The sequence below is a fragment of the Maylandia zebra genome, linkage group LG6, assembly GCF_041146795.1.
Source record: "Maylandia zebra isolate NMK-2024a linkage group LG6, Mzebra_GT3a, whole genome shotgun sequence".
In the NCBI taxonomy this organism is placed as follows: domain Eukaryota; kingdom Metazoa; phylum Chordata; class Actinopteri; order Cichliformes; family Cichlidae; genus Maylandia; species Maylandia zebra.
The window spans coordinates 6,054,797-6,076,327 of NC_135172.1; the positions used below are offsets into that span (position 1 = coordinate 6,054,797).

At 41.0% G+C, this 21,531-nt stretch overlaps 1 protein-coding gene across 2 annotated transcripts; it reads right to left on the reverse strand.

Moving 5' to 3' along the window:
• Nucleotides 1–2,019: 2,019 nt before the first annotated feature.
• Nucleotides 2,020–20,296, reverse strand: vps54 (VPS54 subunit of GARP complex). 2 transcript variants are annotated; one of them, XM_004562174.6, is made up of 23 exons: nucleotides 20,128–20,296; nucleotides 15,617–15,791; nucleotides 14,825–15,066; nucleotides 12,609–12,693; nucleotides 12,078–12,112; nucleotides 11,681–11,812; nucleotides 10,168–10,553; nucleotides 9,923–10,049; nucleotides 9,289–9,396; nucleotides 9,122–9,177; nucleotides 8,871–8,967; nucleotides 8,340–8,692; nucleotides 7,420–7,549; nucleotides 7,147–7,328; nucleotides 6,863–6,975; nucleotides 6,042–6,105; nucleotides 5,790–5,895; nucleotides 5,493–5,580; nucleotides 5,257–5,378; nucleotides 5,026–5,106; nucleotides 4,478–4,585; nucleotides 4,300–4,394; nucleotides 2,020–3,734 (listed from the first exon to the last, which is right to left on the reverse strand). In XM_004562174.6, the coding sequence occupies exons 2-23, from the start codon at nucleotides 15,759–15,761 to the stop codon at nucleotides 3,629–3,631; spliced, it is 2,961 nt and encodes a 986-aa protein (XP_004562231.3). In that variant the 5' UTR covers nucleotides 15,762–15,791; nucleotides 20,128–20,296; the 3' UTR covers nucleotides 2,020–3,628. The 2 variants fall into 2 exon arrangements, with proteins under 2 accessions (XP_004562231.3, XP_004562230.3); XM_004562173.5 differs by lacking the exon at nucleotides 20,128–20,296 and adding an exon at nucleotides 19,598–19,755.
• Between the last annotated feature and the right edge of the window lie 1,235 nt (nucleotides 20,297–21,531).

Consider the following 21,531-nt stretch of genomic DNA (forward strand, 5'->3'; position numbering starts at 1 on the left):
GCAGAGCTTCCTGTGTTTTGTGGAAACGTCGGACTCATTCTTTATTTGTTTTATGTTTTTTTGTGTACAAGGTGAGATCAGAAAGTTCTGTGAACAGGCCCAGAAAAATGAAAATGATGGCTGATCTCACAGCGCCTCTGTGCTATTCTCAGAGTTGCTGCTACTTCTAATCACTGCTGCATCCCTTTACTCCTGCATCAATGTGTTGGGTTTGCTCAAAAACATACAAAGTCATTTGGATCTTATAGGTAGACAGGAGCATTAAGAGCTGTGACCCCATTAGCATATAAAGTGATTAAACCTGTCAATTCCTTATTGCAGCCAACGATAAAAGATCAGTGAATAATTATGCTCCTGGTCTTGCTCGTCACCTGACACTCGGCCTTAACTTAAGATCAAACAGACTTAAAACCCGTTTGATCTTAGTTGCAGACTCAGATTGGATCACTACTGATGATCCTCCTCACAAAACTCACAAATGATCATTTCATCACAGAGCACACAGTGTTAAATGGTCAGAAGAGAGATTCGTATATACTAGAATTCATGTTTTTGTACCCAAATCAAAAAGTAACTAGAATAAATAATAAAGTGCTTTTTTTGGTTTACATTTTGTCATTCAGAGCTTGCACATAACTACTGATTTTGGTCATTATTTATACTGTTAATTTGGGGCAGCTGTGTTCTGTTCGCCTTGTAATTGGAAGGTTGCCGGTTCAAGCCCCGGCTTGGACAGCCTCGGTCGTTGTGTCCTTGGGCAAGACACTTCACCCGTTGCCTACTGGTGGTGGTCAGAGGGCCCGGTGGCGCCAGTGTCCGGCAGCCTCGCCTCTGTCAGTGCGCCCCAGGGTGGCTGTGGCTACAATGTAGCTGCCATCACCAGTGTGTGAATGTGTGGGTGACTGGACGTGTAAAGCACTATACAAATACAGCCCATTTTACCATTTGTTCTAATAAATAAATATACACCAGTCCCCCTTGCTGGAATCTGCTTGAGCTGCTCCTCCAGTTTCCTACCCACTGGGATCACTTCATCTGCTCCAGCTGCCTCTTCAGCTCCTGGCACTCATCTTTTTTCCATTTTCTTTCTTCCTGATGTTACTGTCTGCATTTGTGATACATGTGGCAATCTCAGCAATCTTCTCCTCCCTGTCAGCCACCACCATCTCTAGTTGGCTGGCGAAAAGCTGCTTGGAACTCAAATTGTCACAGGACCATAACCCTGCTGTTCTCAAGCACCTTTGGTGTCGTCTCCCATCAGGGCTTGGGACTTCCAGTCCATAGATGCTCCTGTACATCATCTTAGTCACTTGATTGTGCCTTTCAGTGTACGAGTCACAGTTGGAGAGTCTCAGTCTTGTTGCCTCTGGTCTTTGTGCTGCCAGGACTAGAGTTTTGTACTGTTGTTTAGGCTGGCCTGTTCTAGCTCATTGGTAGGAGTTCTTGATGCTGTTTTTTTTTTTTTAGTTATCAAGTAATAGTAATATTTCAAGTAAACCTTGTAAAGTTTTTGGCTGTTCCATCAACCATAGATATGACAAACCTTTCATATTTTTAGCCATCGTCATTCTCACTGTCTAGAGTAACTTAAAGCTTACTTCAGTGAAAGCAAGCGATACATGATCCAAAAAGCCGATGTGAGAAAGATCTAGTACATCCAGCAATGTCAAACGATCTCTTTTAAGTGTTCTCTATCCTTACTTCAGTAACTCCGCTTGAATCAAATACTTCATGTAAAATCTTTCATATCAATTTGGAAAGTGATAGAAAGGGTCGAAAATCAAATTTTTAAAAAACTTAAGTGGTTTCAAGCCAAAGATCTTACAGGAAGTGTTTGATGTGAGTTTTAAGAAAATGAATACAGCTAGAACTGTGCAGAATAGACCGATGTAGTAACATTGGCTAACTGGAAATAATAACACTCTTACATTTGCCTTAACATGTTTTGTGAGGCTCAGACAGGAAGTATGCTAGCTCTGAAGATGACAATGTGCAACAGATGAACAGACTGACAATAGGTCGCTCCATCATCCTGTTTTATTCACAGCAGGTTTGAAGGAAACAGATTCATTTGGACTCATACACACATGCTCATCAAAACCCCAAAAAGTCTCTCACACACTCACACACACACACAGTGGTATGGTAGGCACACTGTAGTGGAGAGCTCAGATGTGTCGTCTCTGATAGTCGATTCAAAGTAGGCACTTCTGAAGCAGACAGTGATGATCGTTAATGCTTCTGTTCTCTGGCGCGCCTGACGCTGACCGCTGCAGTCACATCACATTAATCCAACTGTGCTTGTCACCATATGTACACCATTTATGCCTTCTGATTAGTGTGGGAGTTAAGAATGACTATGGCTGCACATGTTAGATTAATCAATCATTTCAGAAGGGCAAATTATTGCAATGCCAGCTCATTAGTTTCATACCAGGAGATTTATCTTGGAAACAAGCTGCTTACAAAAGCCAACACATAGACTAGGAGAGTAGATGAATATTTGCATTTGGGAGTCGAATGGTTCCAAACAGCAGCCTGTCAGCCTGTAGTGTTCTTACTGCTGCAGAGACTGATCTGTGACTGCATCTGGACAGGTCGTTTGCTTCGTGTGACGGGAGCTCTCGGTAGCTGAACAGTCAGGAAGAGAAAATCTGATCAAATCTGATGTCATGAAGAAAACTCTGCTAGCAGGAGGAGGGAGAGCTGTAAGCACTTGTTACTTTTACCCCTGTGGGGAGTTGTGACACAATATTGCAGCATCAGAAGAAGGTATTCTGGATGATAGGTTTAATCAGATTTTCTCTTCCATCTTCGCAGAAAACTAACAGCTCACACAGACTGGAAGGTGCAAAAGTTAACAGCTGATATTCATGCTTCACATCCTGCAAACTCTCTGCATCAGTTTAGCGAGTTCTGCGCCACTGTCAATCATCACAACGACCAGGATCTGACTGGGCTGAAGCAACTGCATGACCAAACTGTTTTAAGGTGGAAGTTAAACCTTTTGAAGTGAATCTTGTCACTATGCCCACATACTGAAATTAAACCTTTCTCTCAGCTACTGTTATTATTATTTTGGAGTACAAAAAAGTAAGCAAATAAACCCAAAAGCAGCTGATCAGAGAGGATTGGAATAGTGTTAACATGGAACAGGAACCCTGTTGATTTTTTTAAGCAATAAGAATGACCCCTCCCAAGCTCTCCGAGTATGCAAAAGGGTAACCTGCCGAGCATGCGGTGTTGATAAAAATCCTGTCAGCTCCAGCATTGCAGACTGCTGGAGGAAAAAGCCTAACACAGTATAGAATGTTTCCGGAGAAAGAAAAATAAATTACCCCCAAATTTCATAAGAATAATCCACATCCTGCCCTCCCACTAAAACAGTAATAATTTATTTTTTCATTTTCTATTGAATTGCACACACTGCGATGAGGTGGCAACAGTTTTTCACCAGGCGCTGTGCGTTTCTGAACAGTCTCTGAAGCACCGGTATGCTGCTGCTCTTCTCCCATACTCGCATTTTTGGTCCCTTTGGGCCTCTTCCAGCCTCAGCCAGCCCCCGGGGGTCAGGCTCCCATAACTGCTGAGGTAAGGTCAGTTCTGGAGATGCAGATTCCATCCTCCATCACCTCTTCTGCTCCCAGACCTCAACCATGTTCAGGTCGAGCCTCTCGAGGCTCTTCAGCCCCTGGATGTTCTCGGTGTAGAACGCCACGTCTACCACCACCAGCCTGCAAACACGAGTCAAAGTGTCAAAGACATGAAAGATGGGGAAGAGCTATGCTCTGACAAGAAGCAGTTTATAACCTCCTAAGACCTGAACTCTTCCACAGCAGCATTTTTAATTTCTCTTTGATATTTGGTCACATTGGGGCCCGATGAACGTAAAAACAAAGAATTACCAGATTTTTTTTTTTTTTACCTTATTTTTGTTTTTAAGAAAAATGAGAGCCACATATGAGGATATTCTTTCAAAATTGGCAGCAATGATTCTGGCACCGTGGCAGCTGTCACTGACACACACCTATCACCTACGTTAATTCCAAAACTAACTCACAGAAGTGGAACTCTAAATTTGTGTCAGGTTTGTTAAGTACAATTCTAGCACTTTAATATAGCAGATATAAAGACATGTCAAGTATTCATGTAATGTTCAAAATTCTCTTTCAATAAAATGTGAAACAACGGGGAACACCAACAGGAAAAGAGGTGCTACTTCTCTTCAGAGCGAAGCAGGAAGTGCTGCTCTGTCATATCAACATACTCCAATCATTAGCTGGTTTTCAGGGCACTTACCCATGCTGCGGTCCTCCATCATTAATAACTCCAAGCCGAGCCAGCTGCCTCTTCAGATGCATTTTGAAACTGGCATTGATCCTCAGAAACAGCATCTGTATATGGATACACAACTCTCAAGTCTCTGATCAACAAGCTGTCACAGACACAAAGAGTAGAGAAAACAAAAAGATCTCACCTGTGTCTGTTCTTCAGGTAAAAGTTCATAAATGGCTTCGTGCATCTTTGCCATCTGCTTACAGATGTTTCTGAAGCAGGCTGAGGGCATCGGAGCCTTCACTTCATACTGAGGACATAAAAGGATACGCCTGAGGTCATGTGATTCTGTGCGCATTTGGAATACAACAATTTAAAATACACAGAAAGATTCTGAGAAAGTGCATTACACATGTCAAAAAGTCATAAATTCTGTACTAATAAAGGACAGAAATGGATACCTGACCATCAGGTATACAGTGCAAGTATAATTTAGTAGGTTCGATTATTGGTTATTTGTTTGTTCTATTATCTAATAGCAATGATTCTATTAAGTCTACATTAATTCAATACTATTATTAAAGTTAAAAAAAAAGGATTAACACAACTAACTGTGGAAATATTAGGCCTACACACACTGCCTGAATCTCATTACAACTGAAAGTCCTCTGTAAATAGAATTATTTTTATGCTTGCATAAAATTTAAAACCATTCATAAAGTGTTCTCGTGTTCCCTGCCCTCATCTAACCTTTGATAGAACCTTCTCAAACAGACTGTCCATGATGGCCACCAGCTTAGCAGAGATCTCTGCTATGTGATCGTTGTAGTCCTGCAACACAACAAACAGCCTCAGCAACACGACTCACATCGAGCTGAAATCTTTGGAGATTTTGTCATGACATTTTATTTTTAACTCTTCTCTCAAACTTTTATTTAGCCAGGATGAGGCCACACTTAAAGTGGTCATGCTGAGTGTTACCTTGGTGATGTGATCAAAGTGTCTGAGAACACTGAATTGTTTGGGCTGCAGTTTGGTCTCAAAATGAGCTCTGATGATGGGAATGTAGTGAACCACCAGCTGCAGACAGCGGGAAGCTAATGCTACAACACACACAGTTAACAGTAAAAATCAGCATTCTCAACCATTAAAAGTTGCTTCACATACTGAAAAAACAGGTCTACTTGTAAGCAGTGTGTGTAGCAGGTGTTATATACCAAGGTTTTTGGTGGTGATGGTCTTGAGGCCGACGATCTGCAAAGCTCCGGCTCCCAGAACCAGCTGGCAGCTCCGAGAGTTGAAGTGCTGCAGAAAGACAATCCAAGAAAATTCAGTAAACACCACCACTCTAAACCTAAGGCTAGCATACCAGCATGTCACGGCTGTGTCAAATGTAAACACTTCAGTGTTGTAATCAAATTGTCTCTAGGAAACAAAGTCTTTTCCTGTTTACTAACTACAAGAGGCTGAACTAACGTAGGATCGTGTGATTTGTGTGCTGTTGAGTTTCTGACCTTGAGGAGGTCTGCCAGACGCGTCAGCATGTCTGTAGAGATGGATGGGATGTCATTGACACACTGGCAGTATTCTAAAAAGATCCGGATCAGCAGCAGAACCGTCCTGAAGGAACACAAAGGCTACTCAGAAAATCTTTTAAAACTAAATGTTCACATTTAAAAAGCATTTGCGCTGTCTAACTTCCAACTTTAATGACAGTGTGAGGACAGAATAATATTTAAAATCATGAAATATGTGATTTCACCTACCCAACAACTGCATATTTCTGCCCGTTGACAAGCAGAAACTCTGTGGGTTTCCTGTCATTGGGACCTGGAATGGGAAAACGAATGTTACAAATAATAAAGCTGTTCTTCTTGTGCTGTGATGTTTCTCTGTTGCTCTGTATGCAAGCTGTGGAACCAAGCCTCAGTGCATCACTAGAAACCTCCAAGCACCTGGAGCCTCTGACAACAACACAGAGCAGTTCTGCTCTACTCCCAGCTTCTTAAGTGTAATTTAAGTCTGTCTGCATGCATGTTTCTGTCCAAACTGGAGGAGGGGGAGACTGCTGCTGCAGTGAACAGGTTTCACTGTTTTTAACACTCTGTTTCACTACAACTCTTTGTATGTTACAAGTCCGCTCTTCTCTGCGCCTGCTGACAGACCAAGAACAGCACAAGCAGCACCAAGCAGACACACGACTGCACTTTAACATAAATTCTGCTTCATGTGGTCCGTTAGGGAAATTAACTGCCCAACCCTCACCCAACAGGTCTCATAGATAACTGCCTCTCAGGGAGTTCTTTTGTCCCCACTGTTGCCAAGTGCTGCTTATAGGGGACTGTCCAATTGTTGGGATTTTCTCTCTAAGGTTTGGGGGTCTTATAAACTCCTTGACTGGACTGAACTGTGAATCTTTACTTCTTTATCCATTTTCTTATTTTACATCAAAGTCAGCATATATATGCAATGTGTGCGTAGGTTACTCTGTAAGTAGTCAAAACATTTCAGAACTGTAGAACTAAAACTACAGAAATTACAAATAAAATCAGCTTAATGAGGATTTTCGGACAGTGGAGTCTGATACCTGGGATTTTGCGCTCTGGTAGTGATATTCTACCATTAGCAATGGAGTTCACCAGATCCTGAAACTCAGCAGGAACCTCAGCCTGCTTCCAGCGCTCATTATCCAGCAGCAGGCTGCAGGGGCACAAAAGCAAACTTCAGCACCTACACTGCTACATTACAGGAGTAAGACCAGATACACACTCAAATTCAACCATGAAACTAAACCTTCACTCACTCACACAAACAGTTATCATATTTAAAAGCAAACCTTCACATCCTGAAAACAATGGTACTGCAGGTTACCTGAGTTTGGTCTTGCGTTCTTCGTGGAAGCGGTGGACGAAGCGGTTGGCCTGGCTCTGCAACGCGCCCCTCAGGGAAACGCTTCGCCTGCCACAGAGCTCCTCTGTGTCCCTGACAAATCCCTCCACTGCCTGTGAAAGACAAACGAACTCCGCTGAGGTCAGACGCTCCAGAGATCCATCCTGTTAAACGTAAACACAAACACTTCAATTACATTTTCAGGTTTATCCTTTTCCATAGAAAACCTCAAATACAGACACATGTACACCATACCTTGGCTCGGGCTGTGAGCACTTTGACGCAGCGGTCATGGCTGATGTCGGAAGCAGTGTACATGAGCTCCTGGAGGTTGTTTATCACAAGGTTCAGCTCAAAGTCGGTGGGCATCATGTTCTCACCAGGCCTGAACACAAACACACTCACTGTTAACAGGCTGAAGAACCGAGTCAAAGGTTTCACAGCTTTAATCCCTCTCAGTCATTTTCACTTTTGGTTAAATCATTTTTGTACTTTATCTTGGGCAACAACACTTCCATTTTTGTTTTAAGAGAGCCAGTCTCTACATTTAATAGGGAACTACAGGAGATTATAAGCCACTACAGTCCACACCACTCTGTAAGATCTGCTGCCACTGGTTTTCAAGTCCAGTTCTCGTGTAAGTTATGCGTGTTTGCCATTTTCGTAGAATCAACTAAAGAAATAAGAGCATCCTGTGTTTTTGTGATAGGCGGCCAGTAACAAAGTATCTAAAATGCAGTCATAACACTGGTTCATCCCTTTTTTTATGCTTGAATAATTCACGGGTCAATGTTAAGTAGCATCACAAACAAAAAGTGTTTTTCACAAAGTGCTCTGATACAGGAGCCGAACTGAAAAAGAGAGAAAAAGCACCCAATGTCTAAAGAAAAGCTCCTTCAGAAAGCCTGGAGAACTGCTGCTCAAGACAACTTTAATTACAAGAAAATCTGTCTTGTTGGAAGGCTCAAGACTTTTGAACAAAACTGTCACTTTACGGTTTGATGCTGTTTTCAGTAAATAAGAAGACCTGAATTGCAAAAAAAGGAAAATGCAACAGCCTTTTAACCAGATGTCAGTTAGAGGCTATGGTGCAACGGGACTGCAATTACCATGATATTTTTGTTCAAACAGAAAAAGAAAAAAAGAAGAAGAAGAAAAACTTAAGAGTGACATACATGAAGCTCTGCTCTCTGCTGGCAGACATTTCTGTGGCCCCAGAGTCACTACTGGCAGTCTCCACCCGGCCCTGCTGGCTCCTGAATCCTGCTGCAGAGCTCTGATCCTGGGCTGCCGGCACTACTCGCTGTTGTTTCTGCTCCTGCCGTTTCTGCTGGGCATCATTCAAAGCATCACTGATGAACAGGCCTTCATGGGTGAGGTAGGCCAGCTCAGCCTCTCCCTGCAGGAGTGACGGGACCTGAGAAGCCTCTTGGCCGGATGGTTCTGAACAGGAGTCCTCCAGGAGACGGGTTTTCTGGTTTGAGTCCAGAACCTCTAGAACCACATTCCTGATCACATTCATAGTGGCCTAGCAAACAGGCAGTTGGGTAATAAGGTGCACAATTAGATTCAGTTTGTTGAATTCACACAGAAAGAATATTTTTACCTGCATCAAATGTTGGATAATGTTTGTGATGTGTGAACCATCTTCTGAAGTCTAGCAGACTAAAAATAGGAGCTCTGTACCAGGAGCTGTTTTGACTAACCTTGATTCTCTGCAGGAAGAAAAGGAAGCTCTCAAAGACATTTTTCAGCAGGTCAAACCACTGAGGGAATGTCATCAGACGCATTTGGTCAGCAAGCCTTGAGAAACACAAATGCACACATGTACAGCGAGTCTCCATGAGGTTCAACTTGGACTGGTATTTTCTTTGTTTACAAAGTCAATGTGCTCATTAAACATTGCATAAAATGCTTTAATACAACCAGTGGTATTAATCACATTGTTCCAACTTACTTAACAACGACTTCAGCATCAATTTCTTCTATCTGCACAACACTATCTGCCACACACTGCAAACACAAAAAGGTTTCTATTACATGATAAATCGCAGCTGGATCGCTGTTATTTAATGCAGCGCTTAGAAACAGATAAAGACTGGACTGTGTCAGGAGGAGTCACACCTGAGAGACGATTGCCTTGGCCGCTACGATCATCTCATCACTGTAAATATCCAGAAAATCCAGCTTCCGCTGCCGCAGCAGGCCGAACACCAGCGACTCCAGACGCTCCTAAAATCCACAGACAAACGCACCAGAAAATACAGGGTCCTAAAACACTGACATGACCGGGCAGCAGGGTTTCAGAAAGCTGAGATGAATTTAATATGAGACCGAAGAATTCAATTACGTAATCACATTCAAAGACTAAAAACGAATACTGATACTCAGCATGAGCAGAGCTGCACAGCTGTATATAATTGTTTCTGTCAGACTATAATAATGACTTGCTGCCAGAATCAGATTCTACATTTTGTTTGATGTAACTGAAACTAAAAGCAGAAGCACATTCGAAATGACAAAGAAATATAATTTAGTCTTTCGATATTAAGCATCACACTGATGACAGGAACAGAAACGTTGATGTTTTGTGTGTGTAGATGTAGCAGGAATACTTATATTTATCATGTATACAGAGATGCATGCAAATGTAAATGGCAACCGCACATTCCCCAACAGTTGTTGTTGTCAGTCATCTTCTAAACATGACCATCCTGAAATCTATTAGACCCTTTGTGTTGAAGGTGATTGTTCAGACCTTCTCCAGAACCTGTGGCTCATCTCTCAGGCTGCGGTTCAGGTCACTGTGAGCGTACATACTGAAGTCCTCCACCATCATCTTATCAATCAGCTTCTCTAGCTCGCACAGCTGGGAGCCCAGATGTCTGAGAGATGCAAACACAGCATTGTACAGCTGCTCTGTTGGCTGCTTGTAGAACATCAATTTCAGACATCACAACAAAAACTATCCTAGTAAAACTGCTCCAGTAAACACACTCTCACCTGAAGCTGTGGATGCCCTGCAGCTCTTGCTGGAGCACCTCCTTAGTGGTGGCGATAAGTTCCAGTGCTCCAACAAACTCAGAGGTGGAGAGCAGCAGCTGTACAGTGGGCTGTGTCTGATGCACTGCGGCCATCAGCTTCAGCTTGTTGTGCAGCTTCACGCAGTTGTTGCGAGTCAGGGCGGTGCAGAGAGCCTGGAGAGGTCCTTGGCACATGACCTGGTCCATGGCAGCTGTACGGCCCCGAAGGACGGCCACGGCATGCTGCGTCTCCTGCAGCTGGTCCTGCAGCTCGTGCTGCGACGACATAGCATGGAAAAACGCTTCGGAACGCAGCGAGATCTGTCGAGCAATGCTCACCTCCACCACATCTAGGTAGTGGCTGAGCTGGAGGAAAAAGAACATCATTTGATTAACTTCTACATATGAAGGTCGCTGGTTTAACTGATCTAATGACTGATGAGCACAAAAGTGCAAATCAACAACTATCCTGTTTGATTAGGATCCTGTTAACTGTAAGCAGTTAATCACATGACACATGACCGATACTAAACCTCCACTGCGGTTATATTCTACTTGTCATAAGTTTTAAATATCTTCAGGTAAATTAACTGAACAATAACAATATGCATTTCATCCTTAAATATATAACAACAGACGTCTAATTTCTGTGTTTAGATCAAGTCCATCAAATACAATTATAAATAAATTACAATTATCCATCATTTTTCTTAACCTCTCCAGTCAACACCAACCAGTGTCCTTTTAGAAATCATCTTGGTAACACCTCAAGGTAATTAACTTATAGAATGTATCTACAGGAACTTTAATTTCACTCCTCATCAAAAGTGACTGGACCGGTGAGTCTACAACTCCTGCTAGCTTTCCCTAAAATAAAGATTGAACGATATATTACAAAATTTCCTGGAGTGCCACGTGTCTTTCTTGTAAAACTGAGAAAAGCAGAAAATACTCACAGATGTAGAAGCTAAAGGGATTTAAACAAGTATTTAACAAAATTGCTACTAAAACTTATTAGTATTATTATTTTTAAGTTCCTTTTGTTCTTTTGTTATGCTACAAGGCCCCAACACCAAACTACCTCTTACTGGTCAGTGGTTGCTTCTTGTTTAGGTTGTGATTAGCTGTTTAGACAGATAAACATGCCGGTGTCAGAGCCAAAACCACTGTTTGTGGATGTGTAAAATTCAACACAAACAGCAGGGGGGGCAGGAGCACCCTGAATTCAGCCCTCTGCAGGTTGATCATTTTCATTCCCATTAAACAATCGCATCCTTTATTCCTTACATTTCACAGTCCATATCAGTACAGATACTCAGCATGATGCTTTTCTCCATTGTGATCTGATGCGTTTTCAAAGGAACACTATAACTGCCTTGGAGTGTTACCAAGATGGTTTGAAAGGAACACTTTGAAAACACATCAGTGCAGGTTTACTCTCGATCTACAGATCGCCCTCCCTGGGTGATCTGTATGTGTTGATGAGAATTCACCTTTTCCTGGAGCAGTTTGGAAGAAGCCACGTCTCTGCTGCTCTTCCCCCCAGCATTGTTAAAGTGTGACCAGGGAAGGACCATGTTGAAGGTAGCCGGGTCCTCAAGAGCAAAGTCGGGCTTCATGAAAATCTGACAATATAAAGCACAGTGAGACAGTGAAGCAGCAAGGTCACTCTGGAGACAGCCTGTTGTCACAATAGTGTCACTATCATGTCTAAGCTAATAAATGAGACATGCTTAGTTGCAAGTGTCAAAAGAGTCACAATGTGTTTGAGTCCACAGCTAAAATGATACAACGGAACTGCATTAGAGCATTGGCCACACTGTCAAAGTTAAAGGGAAAGAGAAATCCAAAGAGAATCAGACAGAATATTATGCATGTTTGCATAATTACCTTCGGGACTTGCTCCAGCTCAGTTCTGGATTTGTCTGGAATAGGCAACAAAAGCTCTAAATCACTATCGGTTACAGTAGTTATGTTTAAGAGTCAGAATATCCTTTTGTGTTGCTCAGCTAACAAAGTTTGACAAAGTTTAGTTTCTAAGACTGACACTAGAGTGTGCTCTGTACAAACTAAACAATAAAAATAAAAAAGACAGGAAACTTGTGAAAAGTGCAGCAAGCAGAGAAATGTGTTTATCAGATCAAATTCTGAAATGTGCATTAAAGGCATAAAATATTGTTTTGGAAGCAAATCAAAAGAAAGATAATAAAACCCGTGTGTTAAACTGTAAAAACCCTTAAATCTATTAAAGAGCCAAGGTTCAGGACCAAACTACGCTCACATACACTTAATGTGTGGTACAGTCAGATGTGACAGTGTATATGTATACACTGTAGCCTGCATATTTGCATCTGAAGTCATTGCGTGCTGCCAATCTTAGGCAGTCAGAGAGTCCTGCAGCAGCTGGTTAATAATTCATACCTTGGTTGGTGGTGATACTAGAGACAGCGTCGACATCATCTTTGTTGGGGCAGATCGTCTTGCAACGTTCATGGATTCGTTCCCTCTAAAAATGAAATCATGAAATCCAAAAAAGAAGTTCAGGATTTTTGGCCCAGCCCGCTCTCTGTAAAGCTAACATGATCGTTACGCACCAGGAAAAAAAGGCTTGAGTGAATCACAGAAGCCAAGTTTGATGATACAAACTAACAAAGGTTACAGCTGTGGGTCATTAGAGAAGAACAAAGCAACACACTGAACAAGAAATCAGATGCATGAAACCCGTAGGAGGAAGTGAAAACAAAGCTACAATAACATTTCTAAAAACTAGATGACTCTTACAAGAACAGAAATGCACTGTCAGAAGTGCAAGAGATGTTACAGCTCAATCTCACCACACTCAGCTGGTAACAAAAGTAATAAAAGACTAAATGAGGAACAGAAACCTTCTGTAAGAGCTATTTTTGCCACTTGAGGCATTATAAAAATGAAGCAGCACAGGCCAAGACAATTTAAGAATTTAAAAACACATAAGAACTTTAAAGCCTGTTTGTATTTTCATTATTTTAATTGTTTGTAGAATGTTTGTTGACAACATTAAAGCATCAGCTGCATTTCAAGACATCTATTCTACTTGAAACATGACAGCCAGTAAAGGAAGGTTTTAGAATCAGAATCAGAAACTTTATTGTCATTGTCATGAGAACAACGAAATTAAGAATGGTCCCCGATCATTGCATCATCCCTAGCAATATCAAAATATAAATAAAACAATAAAATTCAATAAATAAAATAGATAGAATACTTAAAATACTAATAAGATATAACAGTAAAACATTCACATACATTCCCACACACATGCTTCAGACCGTGCATAGATTAACACAAGAGTGGCGTGATGGACATTTTTTTGTAGTATTCAGATGTGTTATTGCAGTTGGATAACAGCTGTGTTTGAGTCTATTAGTCCTTGCTCTGATTGCCCTGTACCGTCCAACACATTTATCCAACACATTAAGGTGTGTTTGTACTGTATCGAGACTGGATTCCCTTTAAAACTTTGAATCTTGAATACAAACGTACAGCTGCTGTCTCTTAAACACAAAGACATTCCTCACTGGGGCTGGGTTAATGATGAACGTAAGACTATCTCAAAACGCCATTTTTACTCACGTCACTTCCATAATCGTTTAAGCACGCTACTCATCCTACCCACAGCGCTCTGGCTTTGGCTTGGTTACCAGTTAACTTCTGTAAATCAAACCCTACTTTAACTATTAAACAATAAATTACTATCAGTAACCATGTATGTTACTGTTCGTATCTATACACATAACTGCAGTTGTCATGTTTCCTCCAGTAGAAGCTATCAGTTAGAACTAATGTAGCTTAACTGTGAGGCAAAACAAGAAGAGCAAATCTCAGCCAAATGCCAGAGTAACACAACCATTGTGATAAGTAACTCTGTCAACAAATGAGTGCATGTACAAGAAAAAAAAAGAAAGAAAAATCAACATGAAAACCCTGACTGGTTAAAGTGAAAATCACATATTTAACATACAGACTGAGACACATCTTTCCATCACAACAGCTTTGGCATCAGTACTTCTATTGCTTTTTTATTTAGTAAACTCCTCTAGGAAATGCAAATGCCTCCAGTATTCAGGCTGTTTGAATTCCTGAGATTTAAAAAAAGGTCCAGCTTTATTCAGACATTTTCATCTTTTCTTCTTCTATAATGCCACCTTTGTTCTAAATGGTGGGAAAATACAGCAGCTGCTCATCAGCGGGAGACAGTTGCATTGTTTGCACAAGATCCATGCACAAGATTTCTTAAACTAAAGTTCTTAGTTAACAGATGCATTTCAAGACTTCTACTTTACATGTCCTGAGCAAAAAAGGCTACAAAGTGAAACTGCCTCAGATTCTTGACAAACCCAAAACAAGAGAAACGTAGAATCTTTCTCAGGAACCCCAAAAGGTTGATTGTAGGGTTTTCACTGGGAGAAACGTTTCGTCACTCATCTAAGTGACTTCTTCAGTCTCAGCCGACTGCAGGTTTCCCCAATCAAGACTCTCTCAAGAACAAAAATATCCTAATAGCATCTTTAACATTGACTCCACACAGATCTGAGCTGCAGTGATACTGACTTGTCAACAAATCATAAATGCTCTTAATAATTCGCTCTAGGTATTACCTGAGTCATCTCTTGCAGGTAGGGCCCAAAGTGCTCCTTGGTGATGTTGGGGAGGCAAAATGAGGGCATCACCTCCGTCTCGGTGAAGTCCAGCCCCCATGTTTTAGTGAAAAAGTCAGATTCCCTTTTGGCGAGCCGAGGGTCATTCAGTGCAGCTGGGAGGTTGACCTTCGAGCTATAAACTGTCCATCGGTCGTGCTCTGCCACCACAGATGGGCCATTACACAGGCCCTGCCCCTCACCTGGAGGACCACATAGAAATAAAGTCAGTGCTTTCATTTTCTGCGGAGAACAACAACTCATAATTTAAGCATCTGGCCTGCCATGGTTTCTTGGTTTTGTTTCCATGTTCCTGAACTTAAATCACAGCTGTGGCCCAGGTGAATGCAACAAACAGCAACATCACAAGCACAGCAGTAAATCAATGCACAACATACAGATAAAAACTGCAAGACGCTGTGTTTTCCTGCAGTGTCACAAATTTGTCTATTTAAAGTTCATTTGTGTTCAATATGACAACGTGAAAGAAAGAGTGGGCTTTAGATAGCCAGTATGTAAAAAAAAAAATGTATACTTAAAAAAATATTAGCATCACTGTTTATGTTTCTATGTAAACTTTAAATGACTGATGACCCTTAGCGCAGATGTATAGATGAACATCTAGATTTTCACCACCTTTTATAGACTATTTTCACTGTCTAACTGCAAAATATGTATACTTTCTGGTTATGTTCTACTGCTAAAAATGATGCCTATGCATGCCATTGCACTGAAGTCAGTCATTCTTCCTACCAGTCGGCTCCTTCGGGCAGACGTCAGGCAAAGAGCGGATATGCCGGTAGCGAGGTGGGGAAGGATCTCGCTCCTTGTGATAGATCCCATCTCGGCCTCCGCTGCTGGGACGAGGCACTGGGGAGGAGCTGTGACTGGAGGCCATGTCATTGGGACGTGCCTCCCAGCAGGCTAGCTGGAAAAAAAGATGAAAACAGGGCTAGCATTAGATAGAGAAATCATAATCAGCACTATCAACTCCAAATCAGCAAAGTTCCAAACGAGTTATGTGGTCCATCTCTCTTAAAACTTTGCCCAATCTGTAAAGAGTCACAGATGTTTTCAGAAGATTGATCTTGTAAGATGTTAAAGCATCAATAATTTCATAAAGTCACTGGGCATTGTTTTGGGGTTTTTTTGTTTTTTTAAATAAATAGTAATAGTGAGTCTTTGGGAACCATTTTTTGTAGTGGATGACTAGGGGACTTTCTGAAGTCTCATTCCACATCTCTGCAGGTTTGTGGTTTCAAAATGATGATTTCTTGAAATTGGCAGCTTTTAGTATCACGTCTTCCCCTTCTGTTGTACACCATTAGGGATAGCAACACTACATTAAAAAAAACGATTGGTGGCTGAATCTAATTAACCTTTAAATTTGAGTGTTTTTAGACCCATTGCCACAATCTGAAATCAAGCACATGACCATGCAGTCTGTCTTTACAAAGTTTTGTGAAAGAATGAATCATTCTAACAAGCTCAGAAAATTCGAGTGTGGTACTGCAAGAGAAGGCATCCTAGTCCAAGTCTTCCCTCCTAGATATGATCAACTGTGGGGGTACTGTAGGGGATGTTATTGCAAAGTGAAAGCATTTAGGAATCGCAGCAACTCAGCCTCAAAGTGGCAGACTGTACAAAGTTATACTGTGATTGCTAAGTGTTGAAGTGCATAATGTGTAAAAGTTGCCAATCTTCTGCTGACTCAGTAAATGCTGTAGCATGGGTTTCAATGGCTGAGCAGCTCTTGTACTTGTAATGTGTTGGTGTTCCTTTAGTTTTGCCATAAAGTCTTACACATTCATCTAACCAGCAAAAGATCCAAAGTTTGATCATGGGACAAGACACAAACCTCTTCATGGTTGCATCAGAAAGAACATCCAGTACAAAAAAATTCAATAAAATGTGTTGAGCTACCTGCTATAGCGAACCCTTGTATATAACAGACAAATCAAAGGTAGCTTTTAGTGTAACTTGTTAGCTGCAGTAGAGAACGACTATGTGTTCAGCTTGCCATGTACAAGGCAGACTAAAGTTACATCAAAATTTGTGAAGGGCCTCAATTTCAATACAAGTTCTACATCAAACTGACACAGAAACGTGCCCTGGTTCATCCACTGGTGCAAGCAAGTCTCCAGCTCTTTCTGTGTGGTAATGTACACAGTGGTTTTATGGGGGGGTGGGGTGACTGGTACAGCTTTCAACAGTGCTGCATTAAATCTAACAACTGAGATAATAACATGCATTCATTTTGTTAACTACATTTGAAGGTTCAGTTAACACTTGCATGAGGCTGGTGACCTGTCCAGGGAGTACCTTGCTTATGCCCTAAGATAGCTGGGATAGACTGCAGCCCCCCCCACACACACACACAACCCTGAAGTATAAGATACCATAACTGGATGAGTAGGTGAAGAGCGAGGTTATCAGCTAATGTTGGCAAACTACATCCAAAAACTGACTGATACAACACACACATACATACATATGTGCTATTAAATAAAAAGTAAAAGACTTTTTGTAGCTCTCTGATGTACTGTATAACATATCGAACAGTATCATTTATCATTTCATTAAAAATGCTCCAAATACACAAACAACACAAATATAGAAAAGTCCTTTGGTTAAGTGACAAATTTAAGGCCTATCAACCTCCAGTCAGTAAGCCTACATACATCTGCAACGTGGTGAAAGTGCTCTCAGATGTGCTTAAATTCTTTAAAACTTAATGCAGACATTTTCTGCAGCATCTGTAGCGAAAAATGCAAGCTGACAAAAAGCTGACCAAGGCGGCAACACCCGATCAAACACAAAATGCATCTAAACTTTGACCACATGTTTCATATTTGATGCTCTGCTGATTCAACTGGAAAAGGTACCCAGCTCCACCTGCCTGGGTCAACAGACCTGTGCTGCTTTTCGGCCGTCTTACAATTGTTATACAAGGAGAAACTACCTATAGGGTCAGTTTTGTGTACCACCCTGTAAAATTTGGACCAAAGCTGACTTGGCCATGGAAGAACTGCATTTTTTAGAGTTTTACATTGGCTCCATTTCACAGCCCTGGTGGTTAACAACTGAAAGAAAACTGCTGGTTAAATGACAGCTGTAAACCAATGATATGTTGCTGTGCTAACAGTCAGTTGTAATCTGACTGCTCAAACTGTGGAGGTGTATGACCCTCTGCTGTTAATCCCATCACACAAATGAGAGGATTATAGATCTATGCGCTCCCCATTATTATCAGAACCGTTTTTAGCTCCTTCATATTGCTTTTACATTTTAAAAAAAATGCTGTCAAAATATTAAGAACCATCTTAACACATAAAACTTCAGACTTGTCACAGATTCAAGCACTCACAACCATCTTGGATCCTTGGCCCGTCAATTTTCTACCACCCACTGCAACTGCATGGAGCTAAAAATAGGAATGATTGTCCGATTCATCTTTTTGAAGACAGACTGCTTTGAAGGAATAGGAAGGAATGGCAGTAATATGGTGATAGCCAAAGATTAAAATAAGTATTATTTGAATTTATTTATGCAGGTACATCAGGTATATAACTGGCTAGTTCTTCACTATATGACATATAAGATATGTCAAGCAGTAACACTGAATCCCATCCATAAAAGAAAAAGAAAAAAAAACAAGCAGGAGCAGCTTATAACACCTTCCTCATTTATTTTCATCTGCCCTTAGAAAACCGTTGTAAAATACTCAAAAACAATAAATCATCAGCAAATTACAGTAAAACAAGAGCATAACTGCACAGAGATATTCTTGCTGAGATCATAAAAGCTCAGTTATATTTCTATGTTGACATGTAAAGTCCAAAGAAAAATTATTTACCGATTCTTAGAAATCCAAATTATTCAGGAATAGTTTTGGACGGCATGTATGGACAAAGAATACTTGTTTTTTTTTTTTAAAAAAAACAGTGTGCACCATCCTATATTAGGATCTTATTAATTAATCAGGCTTTTAATCCTTTTCTCGGTATCAACAAAAGTGAAAGCACAATACCAAGGGGAGCCGCTGTATTGAACTCGATTCTACTTGTTTCAATCACATTATGATCTACTCAGCGAGAACTGATTATTTTCAGGCATAAACGTTTCCTTATAATGTAAATCTGAAACCCTAATATATTCCGGAAATTGTGCCAAGAAATAAACATGGCCTTAATGGCATTTTTTTTTTTTTGTAATTAGCACAGTTAATAAATTATACTATAAATTTCCTCGCCCAATAAAACATCGTGATTATTTCTGAGCGGAGAAAAAACAGGTGTCCCTTGTAGTCATTTAATCTTTGATATTAAAATGTTTATGCTTTCGGCTGTCATCGTTGCTGTGCCTCCCATCGGGACAAGTAGATGTAACAGAAGCTAGGCAGCTAGCCTTAGCCTAGCTACAGTGCACGCATTGCTGGCAGGTGTTTGCATTACAACCGTTCACGCTGACAGTGAAGTCAATGCCTAACAGCAACATGAAACACACAAAACTAATTGCAGTTTTGTTGTCAGGGGCTGATGTGCTGCAGAATATTCGCGGCCTTATTAGCTACATGCTAGAGCTAACGCTACAGCTAATGTTGTCAACGGCAGTTACACGTAGACTAGCCAATGGTAGCAAGTTAGCCGGATAAGCTACCCCAACAGGCAACATAAAAACACCAAAGAAAGCCCGGAATGACAGGGGACCGAGAGGCTTCATTTGGACACCTACCTGTCATGTAAAATAAAGCGGACGGTGTGTCTTTTCTTCATAATCACAGTAGCACTAAAGGAAACGAGGGGAAAACAACAGGACTCACAGCAGTTAATACCGGTATACGGACCATCATGCACTGCTGGAAAGAGGAACATCAACGTCAGGTTCTTTATTTGCCTGTTTGCAAGTTTCAGTCTTCAAAGCTCGCTGCTGCCCCCTGCTAACTAAAGCTGAATCGGTCCATATCAATGTCATTGGTCCGTATACAGTAGACAACAAAGTGCGCACTCACCGGCCACTAGATACAGCTGTTAAACTGTTATATAAACAGTTTATGGCATATCTAATATAGCAGCAACTCAGCATTTTGTCATGTAGACATTGTTAAGACGAACTGCTGTTCAAATTGAGTATCAGAACGGGCAACGAAAGGTGATAAGTGATTGTGAAGCAGGGTTTAACTTAACTGCACAACAGAAGATCAGAAAAACGCTGACCGGGCATACTTACAGTAACAACCGCATAATTTTAATGGAATAACCTACGAGAGTAGTGCTATTGAACTTTCCGTCTTCTTATGGCCACTGTGTCCCCGGTCTTTCGATGGCTACTTCCAGCAGGATAACTCGCCATGCCGCAAAGCTAAAATAATTTCAAATAGGTTTACTGAACACGATATATTAAACGGTGTTACGGCAGTGCCTATCCCAGCTGTCGAGAGACAGGGTCACCAGTCTAACAGGGTTAACGAAGAGAGATAGACAACCTCACAATGTCACCTATGGGCAATTTAGCCTAACCCCATTAACTGCATGTCTTTGGACTGTGGGAGGAAGCCGGAGTACGCGGACAGGACCCACGCAAACACGGGGGGAACATGCATAGCATGATTGTGGAATTGAACCCAGAACCTTCCTGCTGTGATACAACAATGCTAACTAATTTATTTCTCGCTGGTAATGCCCTCATTCATTTTAGGATGCTGGATCTACCCAAGATTCAATTCAATTTTATTTATACAGCGCCAATCACAACAGCTGTCGCCTCAAGGCGCTTTATATTGTAAGGCATACTTTACAATAATACAACAGAGAAAACCCCACAATCATGTGACCCCATATGAACAAAGCTTTGGCAGCAGTGGGGAGGAAAAAACTCCCTTTTAACAAGAAGAAACCTCCAGCAGAACTAGGCTCAGGGAGGGGCGGTCATCTGCCGTGAGGGAAATAGGACCAGATATGTTGCTAAATTTATTTTTTCATATTGTGAAATGTTTTAGAAAAAAACTGTAATTATAATAATTTTATGTTATTCAGAGGTTGAATGAAAATACTAGATACTTCAGTACACCTTAGTGCAGGCTAAACTGTGGTAAAGTTCACAGTAATGCACTGGACTGGTGCAGGACAAGGTGTGATAATCATGCTCAATGCGAGGTTACAAGGGTAGCGGACATTAATTCAAGGTACTGATGCTGATTAGATGAATGAATTTTACCTTTTATAGCAGCTTTATAGTGTGTAGAGGTTGAAAATGAGCCATATAGCTTATTGAACAACTGGTTATATCTTCTTGAATTCACTAAATCAGTAAAGACCAGTGAACTGGAGTCAGATCACATTCAAAATACAAAGTGTAAATGTTCAGTATGAATCCAAAGATGTGACTTGTACTTGAAAATGAGTTTATGCACATTTACCAATCTTGATCCAGCTGGCTTTCCATCAGCTGTACTTTTCCAGTTTGGGCTAAATGACGTCCCTTTTGCTCCAAACACATTATCCAGTCCACATCAGTACAGTACTCAGCCTGATTCATTTTCAATGTTCTCAATTTTTTGTGTATACACATCTATATCTTGATATATAGATAGACTCATTTAAAATCTAACTTCCACTACTCTTATATGAATACTCTGGTTGTATATGTACAATAAACAAACAGTCACA